Source organism: Lolium perenne, chromosome 2 (assembly GCF_019359855.2).
Source record: "Lolium perenne isolate Kyuss_39 chromosome 2, Kyuss_2.0, whole genome shotgun sequence".
Lineage (NCBI taxonomy): Eukaryota > Viridiplantae > Streptophyta > Magnoliopsida > Poales > Poaceae > Lolium > Lolium perenne.
Genome location: NC_067245.2, coordinates 215,953,122 through 215,962,085, shown reverse-complemented (window position 1 = coordinate 215,962,085; position 8,964 = coordinate 215,953,122). Strand labels below are relative to the sequence as shown.

Genomic DNA, 8,964 nt, shown 5'->3' with positions numbered 1-8,964 from the left:
GTATCTTAGCCCCACCAAAAATACTGATGTGGCAGGTAATTATAGAGGAGAGAGAATATTAGAGTATCATAGGTAGATACCGTATCTTAGCGCATATCACGAGAAAAGTTAGTGTCAAATAAAATCTTGTACACAAATTTGTATTGAGATTCTACAAATCAATAAATATAGCAAAACTATAATACTAGTCTATAATACTATACATTATAAATATAGTATCATATGAAATATCATATACATGATACTACTATACAACCTAATCCACAGCTAGGGCTTGTTGCTTGCCTTGCGGAGTCGTGTGCTAGCTGTGACCTCTAGGACAGGGCCATGGCGAGCACCAAGAGGCTGCAGGAGAGGGTGCTCCTGCCGAGGACTGCCTGGATACTCGCCGAGTTCGTCATCCTCTTCCTCCTCCTCGCCCTCCTCGCCCGCCGCGCCGCGTCGCTCGGGGAGGACCGCGGCGCGGCTCCGACGTGGCTGGCCGCGCTCGCGCTGGTCTGCGAGGAGTGGTTCGCGTTCGTCTGGGCGCTCGGCATGAACTGCAAGTGGAGCCCCGTCCGGTTCGACACGCGCCCGGACAACCTCCTCCCCGGGGAGCTCCCGGCGCTGGACATGTTCGTCACCACGGCCGACCCGGCGCTGGAGCCGCCGGTGATCACCGTCAACACCGTGCTCTCGCTGCTTGCCCTCGACTACCCGGACGTCGGCAAGCTGGCGTGCTATATCTCCGACGACGGCTGCTCGCCCGTCACCTGCTACGCCCTGCGCCAGGCCGCGGAGTTCGCCGCCCTCTGGGTGCCCTTCTGCAAGAGGCACGGCGTCGGGGTGAGGGCACCTTTCATGTACTTCTCTTCAGCGCCGCCGGAGGCTGGCACGGGCGCAGGCACGGCCGGCCGCGAGTTCTTGGAAAGCTGGGCATTCATGAAGGTTAGACAAAATAATTAATGGTGCTTAGCTGACATGATCATGTCAGTACAAAATAATTAATGGTGCTTAGTTTGGCCTTACTCTTACATCCATTATCGCCATTAACATGCATGCATCTTTTCCTGGTGTGCGATTTCAGAGCGAGTACGAGAAGCTGGTCACCCGAATCGAAAACGCCGACGAGGGATCCATTCTGCGGGACGCCGAGTTCGCCGACTTCATTGACGCCGAGCGCAGGAACCATCCTACAATCATTAAGGTTAGCACATTGCCCATGAGCTGTGTGCATCACGCATAGTATTAGTAGCAGACATATCTTGTGCTAATATTGTTGCCATTGATATGTCTGGGTTCAGGTTCTGTGGGATAACACCAAGAGCAGAAGAACAGGACAAGGATTCCCACATCTGGTGTACGTCTCAAGAGAGAAGAGCCCCAAACATCACCACAACTTCAAGGCAGGCGCCATGAATGTTCTTGTAAGCACTCTCCTCTACTCAATACACAGTGCCACCATTGGTGTGTCACACAAACAACACAGAGAGAAGTTCAGAGGAGTAGTGTTGATAATTAAGCTGACCATTTCTTGGCGCAGACAAGGGTGTCAGGTGTGATGACCAACGCGCCCATCATGCTGAACGTGGACTGCGACATGTTCGCCAATAACCCGCAGGTCGCCCTGCACGCCATGTGCCTCCTGCTAGGGTTCGACGACGAGACCGAGAGCGGGTTCGTCCAGGCGCCGCAGAAGTTCTACGGCGCCCTCAAGGATGATCCCTTCGGCAACCAGTTAGAGGTTGCATTCAAGGTATGGACTTCTCCGTCTTTTTAGTGGTGGTGATGGCCGGTTTGTTGTGCATTACTAGTGTTGCAACTCTACTGGTTTTTGTGGCATGTTCCAGAAACTTGGATACGGAGTCGCTGGGATCCAAGGATTTTTCTACGCTGGGACGGGCTGTTTTCACCGCAGGAAAGTCGTTTACGGCGTGCCGCCACCAGATACCGTCAAACACGAGAGAACAGGTAAAAATTGGGCACACAAAAGACGTATTCATCGGTACTAAATTCTATCATTTGATCACCACATTTCAGGTCAACTCGGGTCCTCACAAGTCACATGCATCAAATGCCTGTTCTTAATCATCTTCCCAGGTTCACCTTCTTACAAGGAGCTGCAAATCAAGTTTGGGAGCTCAAAGGAACTGATAGAATCATCTAGGAACCTCATCTCACAAGGAGACGTGCTATCGCTAGATATATCGAGCCGCGTCCAAGTGGCAAAACAAGTGGGCGCCTGCAACTATGAGGCTGGCACATGTTGGGGCAAGGAGGTATACTTGCCATTGCCGGAATTTTGCAGGTTTTACTACAGTACAACCACTCATTTCTTGCAGTCTCTCTAATTGCATTTCGTTGGACGTATTTCTGCAGATTGGCTGGGTTTACGGATCAATGACAGAAGACATACTGACTGGGCAGCGGATCCATGCCACAGGATGGAGATCCGCGTTGATGGACACCAACCCACCTGCATTCATGGGATGTGCTCCGACCGGCGGACCAGCAAGCCTGACCCAGTACAAGAGATGGGCAACAGGGCTTCTCGAGATACTCATCAGCTGGAACAGCCCAATCCTCCGCTCCATCTTCGGGCGCCTCCAGCTCCGGCAATGCCTTGCCTACATGTTCATATATGTGTGGCCCGTGAGGGCGCCTTTCGAGCTGTGCTACGCGCTAATGGGACCATTCTGCCTCCTTACAAACCAGTCTTTCTTGCCTAAGGTACTTACACTTGCCATGACCTATCCTCCTCATTGTTCATAACGAATACATAACTCTTGTCCAATATGATTAGTTTCTTCCGTAACTAACCGAAAGAATGGTAAAGTGTTAGACAATGATCAATTGGCTAATGTGCAAAAGAAAAGGCATCCTATATTCTCGTTTCATTCCTACTTTGATGTATAGTTCTTCTGAATTTTTACAGGCATCCGATGAAGGTTTCCGCATCCCACTTGCTCTGTTCTTGACCTACAACATCTACAACTTGATGGAGTACAAGGAATGCGGGCTCTCAGCTCGTACCTGGTGGAACAACCACAGGATGCAACGCATCACCTCGGCCTCTGCATGGATCCTAGCGTTCCTCACTGTGCTCCTCAAGACTATGGGACTCTCTGAGACCGTGTTCGAGGTCACGCGCAAGGAAAGCAGCACATCCGATGGCGGCGCGAGCCCCGACGACACTGATCAGGGGCTTTTCACCTTCGACTCGTCGCCCGTCTTCGTCCCAGTGACCACACTCTCAATCTTGAACATTGTTGCAATAGCTGTTGGGGCATGGCGTGTGGTGGTCGGGACAGCGAGGGGAGCTCCCAGTGGTCCAGGAATTGGGGAGTTCGCGTGTTGTGTCTGGATGGTGTTGTGCTTCTGGCCATTCGTGAGAGGGCTTGTGAGGAGTGGAAGGTACGGAATCCCGTGGAGTGTCAAGGTGAAGGCTAGTTTGATTGTGTCTGTGTTTGTACACTTCTGCACAAGGAAATAACATGTGGGCCTGTGGGGCATCGAAATATTAGAAGCTTGATCTTGGTTCTGCTTAGAATAACTATTGGAAGTTTGAACGAATTCAGTTCAATGATCAAATTGGAAGAATATACCGGTTCGATCTTTGAAATACCGCAAGACTATGATCCCTCTAACACCGGTTCGATCTTTGAAAGACGGCAAAACTACGATCCTGGTACAACACACATGTCAAGATACAATCCAAGTCAACTAGTATATTAAGTGTTGAGAAGATAAGCTACATCTGCAACAGCATATTCCAGTACCATAAAAGCACCCAAAAAAATCCTAAAAGTTCAACGGCTTGATGCCCGAACACAAGCCATCTACTCGATGACTGAAACAACATTGAAGGTGGACCCAAGAAATCACCTGAGAGAATTGTAGACAAAGCCGACATAGCATCATCACCGCGACCACGGTGATCCCGTCACACAGCCAGCCCAGCAACATGTGCACCGCACACACTTATGCACCTCACATATAAGAAGTCCACATATTAGAAAATAGAAGTAGGATAATTAAGCTACTATGCACAAAACATAAACTAGATAAATGGAATGTGCCATGATCACTATGCATAGCACATATAGTGACCACAAGAACAACAATACTACACATACATATTTACATAGCGCACAAGTGATCTACTGATCAAGCATCACAAAAAATAATTAGAAATCAAGTCCATGGTCAATTACACATATTCAGAGTCGTGCAATTTCTCAGAAGCAGCGGCGGGTCTACCTTTAGGTAGCAGCGTAGCAGGGTGCACAGGACTTCGGTAGAAAACAAAATCCTTTGTTAAACAGCATTTTTTCACCACTAATGCACCCCCTAAATTTATTTTTTATGTGCTGAGGCACCCCCTATGCACCCAGGTTTCAAATGCTCTGTCTCCGCCACTGCCTGGAAACCATGTCTGGTTGGACAAATTAATTGTTCAGTACAGGCACCTCTTGAAATAGACAGAAATTAAGTTTACCACGACAGGATGAACATCAAAATCGAAGAATCACTTATATATCAAAGTAAGCCACTAATGGTGCATATGCAATAGCCACGATATGTAAGCATTTTATTACAATAGCAGTAAAGCTCAACTACTTAAGTTATTTTGTTGTCAGGCCCGAGATACTGTAGCGGGACTTTTGTTTCTTAGTTTTCTTTTCTTTTTTTTTGGCAGTGTGCATCCGTAGTGCCATTAGGGTGGTGCGTTGTTGCAGATGTTGGGTGTAATTGGTATCTTATTGATATTAATATATTCCCTTTATCAAAAAAACTTAAGTTATCTTGACAATACAAAGGCTAGAAGAGCTATATTGCAGATGTTGGGTGTAATTGGATGAATACTGTGATGAATATTTGAAAAAGCTGAGCTATACAGTTTACTGGAGCAACCTACTTTACAGTTTTCTTACTGGAGTATTTCTAAAACTGGAATGATCATGATTTTTTTGTGAAAAGGTACTCAAACCTTGTCCTTACTGCATATTGTTGTGATAATATGAATGAGAAAATGTGCTTTCAAGCAGTACTCCATTGCAGTACTCCAAATCATTCAAAGTTCTGAAACTTGAATTTATATGCAAGTGACAGTTAACACTGTCTGAATTTATATGCAGTGCAAACTTTAATTTTCCTTTGCAGTTATTTACTTCCATAAGGTTGCAAACTACAACCAGACAAGGTAACATGAAATCCTACTTCAGACAATACCCTTCAGCACTTCAGAAGCAATAAACCAGCGCCACCATGTTTCAGTTTCAAACAATCAGCATCTAATCCTCTAAATAAACATCAAACAGTCAAGGTTTCAGAAATCTCTTTTGCCTCTTCTACTGATCCCTGAAGTATATATGATTACTTAAGGAGCCTGCTCAAAATGAAAGAATGTCATTTGCTTATACAGAATGGAAGACATTGAAATTTCGTTTGCTTATGGAGATTCACAGTTCTGATTCATTCACTGAACTAGTGATTCATATTCAGTCTACAGGATCTGCACAACTACTCCTGTTTACATTATACTCACTGAACTAGTTTGTAGATTCAAAGAACAAAATGCTATTCCTGTTTACATTATACTCATGTACTCTCCAAATCAACATGTGATGCAGATTGGAGGACCTACCAAATGGAAACATTGCAATGTGTTACAGAATCCAGGATGCTCCAGCTGCTGCTCTGCTTCATCCTACTCTGCTTCATCAACACGGACAATGGCGAGGGACGGCTCCGACAGGTGAGGCGACAGCGATCGACCTTGCGTCCATGCCTTCTCGTCGAGAAGAAAGACGGCGGGAGAAGGTTGCAGGGTGCAGGCCGGAGGGACGGCTACAGGGTGGGAGGAGAAGCTTGCCCGGCGGTGCCGGCCTCCTCGAGGCGGACGCATGGGCGCAGGAGGTGAGCGGCGACCGGCGGCAAGAAGCGAGCTCGGCGGAGTGGCCTGCGGGAGAAGGCTGCAGGCGCGGCCGCCAGGGAGGGATGAGATACTAGCCCGGCGGCGCCGCTCTCCTCGAGGCGGACCCATGGACGCAGGAGGCGAGCAGCGACCGCCGGCGAGAGGCGAGCTTGGTGGAGTGGCCTGCGGGAGAAGGCTGCAGGCGTGGCCGTCAAGGAGGGATGAGATACTGGCCCAGCGGCCCCGCCCTCCTTGAGGCGGAACCATGCGCGACGCGAACTCCGGCGGCGCGATCTCCGGCGGAACCATGCGCGGCGCGTTCTCCAGGGAGGCTGGCGGCGTGATCTCCGGCGGAACCATGGCGAGAGGCGATCTCCAGGGAGGCTGACGGCAGCGCGAGCTCTACAGAGGCCGACGGCGACAGTCAAGTTCGATGGAGGCCGGCGGCGCTAGGCGAGCTCGACGGAGGCCGGCGAATCGCGGGAGGCCGGCGGGCGGCCCGCCGGCGCAAGCGCTCGATCGGGACGATCAAATCGATTGATCGGGAGTCGATCGTTTCGACTTTGAAAACGGGAGGACCAAAATGTAAAAAACGGTTCAACTATGTGTCCGACACCTAAATCTAGTAGGAGGGAGTAGTATTAACACTCAAATCTCTACAGACAATTAACAAAATACTCCGTAGAACAAATTTGAACATGTTCCAGATCTCATATCTGTTGACTGTTGTGGTCCTCTTAAAGACTATGGATGTGGTTTTCTATTTGCTCTTCATTTCGTTTTGTGATGTGACCAGCATTATTGCGCGCCTTGTTAGGCTTTGTTTTCATGGTGTGATGCCAAACAAGACCCATGTTGAATGGTAAGATGTCGCTTCTTTTTTCTGTTTTTTTCGAACAGTTGTCATGCATGTGTGGTTTCATTAGCGTAATCGAGGAGATATTCCCATTTATATGTGAAAAGAGAATTACTATGATTTGACCAGAACGAACTCATAAGATACCATGGAAACAGAAAAATGAGCTAAGTCATAATAATTTTTTCTACAAGACACATAGCTTGCTCACAGGATTATTATACGGAGTACTAACCTTTCAGAGAGGCGAGGGAGGGACGTGTGTATGACTGTATGTTGTGCGCACCGTTTTCAGGGCCGAGCCTAATGATGCATCAGGTTGGACCTGAAAAACATGAAAAACACAACATGCAGTTTCGATCCTCATCGCGGTCAAGAAGAAGCACATGGAATGGAACTGTGAGAGGTGTCACAAAGGAGAGTCCAAGAAGAAAGTCGACGAGATCTCCAAAGGCAACAATCTCAAGAAAATCATGGTTATCTTGTCAGCGCTCGTCAGCCGCTCGATCAATTGCCATCATCCATGATCATCTTTAGGTTGTGGCCTTTGGAGATGGCATGGACTTTCTTTGTGGAACCCCCGCTGTGACACCTCTCAAGTTCCACCCCACGCGATTCTTCTTGTCGCGGGCAGCAAGAAAGACGACACCGAGAGGCAGGAGACGAGGAATGGAATGGTGGGGGAGAGCGATTGCAAGATATATTTGCTTCTTGAAGCTAGCCAGTGGTTCCATCGGTATAAAAGTCCGGGCAAAACCCGCACCAGTGTCCGGTGAGAGACCAAGCTACTAGATCGGCATGCCGCAAGGACCGGCCAGCCGTGCCCCGGAGTCACCAACGAACGGTGGAACGCCCAGCTAGCCATCTACTCCGTAGCTTGTCTAAACTTAGTTAATGAAACCTTGTCCACAGGGCTTTGCTACTTTTAGGTTGTTTCCCCATACCATCTTCATGAAACAGTATTTAAATCCAGTTGATAGATCGACCTACATCGCATGCATGATTCTACTTCCCCACTTTTATAAAATGATGTTGAACATTTGTCTAAATTCGAATGCATATGTACATTAAAGAGTATCTACATACATCTAAAGTTAGACGAACTTGCGACTTCATTTATGGACGCAGCACCACTCCTCCAACGTTGTCATCCGTACAACTGCCTTCAGCCGTTGATTTCTAGCTGCTTCGCTAAAATTATGCACCGTCGGTCAAATATTCTGTCAGCCTGCTCAAATTTCAACCATGCCTATGTCAATCCCTGGCGAATCCCGACGTGGTGCACGCAAGTAGCACAGGGAATGTGTACACGTGCAGATTCTAGCGAGCGACGCACGGGGCGAGCTAGTCTTACATGGGAGCTAGCTAGTTCTAACTATTTGGTGCTAATCATCTCCCGAGTGATTCACAAATATCTAATCGATTCCATAGTTGGCTAGCTAGCTGGGTGGTGCTACTATTCCGATTAAGCTTACTAGCTAGATGGGCGCGGGAAGGCCCAGCTAGGGGCGCGGGCGGCGGTCGCTTGGGAGACCTAGGCAGCAGCGCAGACAGTTCTTGTGAGGAAGACGATGACTTTCCAAATAATCCGTTTTTCAGTTTTAGTTTACAAGGTCTATTCTACAGGTACGTTTTCGGAAGACTGAACTCGACTTTTTCAGTTTTTCTTATATTGCAAGGAAGACGACTTTTCAAATAATCCGTTTTTCAATTTTAGTTTACAGGGTCTATTCTACAGGTAGCGGTGTACATACGTTTTCGGAAGACTGAACTCAACTTTTTCGGTTTGCATTTTTACAAGCGTTAGAGATGCTCTTATATGATGGAAGGAATTACTCGCAGATGCCACATTGGTAGAGCTGTATCAGGAATTCATGCATATGCTGAGGGCATCGAATGGAAGCTACGTTTCTCGGTAAAATAGCCACATAATACTGACTTCTCTACTATCCGCCAACTGTATTTTTAAGCTTTGGTTACAAGTGCAATAGTTTTTCAAAAAAATTAGAAGCTTGAAAAGAAGATAATAGAGGAATGGGCAAGGCAAAAACACAACTCAATTGCCAGTTGGCTTAGCCAGGTGTCGGTTTTGACGGCCTGTCCCTTTGTTAAAGAAGGTGACTATATAACTCCATAAGGAGCTGGAGTTCGGAGTGGAATAATACTCACATTATTCAGAAGCCAGATTTGCAACCTCAGTTCATTCTCGTGC

General features: G+C 47.7%; 1 protein-coding gene and 1 long non-coding RNA gene across 2 annotated transcripts; one reads left to right on the top strand and one right to left on the bottom strand.

Moving 5' to 3' along the window:
• The first annotated feature begins 327 nt into the window (after positions 1 to 327).
• On the top strand, positions 328 to 3,520 carry LOC127334844 (cellulose synthase-like protein H1). The gene is made up of 8 exons (XM_051361388.2): positions 328 to 927; positions 1,067 to 1,186; positions 1,284 to 1,406; positions 1,523 to 1,735; positions 1,830 to 1,950; positions 2,080 to 2,258; positions 2,359 to 2,709; positions 2,915 to 3,520. The coding sequence occupies exons 1-8, from the start codon at positions 328 to 330 to the stop codon at positions 3,470 to 3,472; spliced, it is 2,265 nt and encodes a 754-aa protein (XP_051217348.1). The 3' UTR covers positions 3,473 to 3,520.
• LOC127334846 (uncharacterized) lies at positions 793 to 7,558 on the bottom strand. The gene is made up of 4 exons (XR_007872491.2): positions 6,988 to 7,558; positions 3,865 to 4,414; positions 1,009 to 1,172; positions 793 to 911 (listed from the first exon to the last, which is right to left on the bottom strand). It is a non-coding gene; the product is annotated as an uncharacterized lncRNA (long non-coding RNA).
• Between the last annotated feature and the right edge of the window lie 1,406 nt (positions 7,559 to 8,964).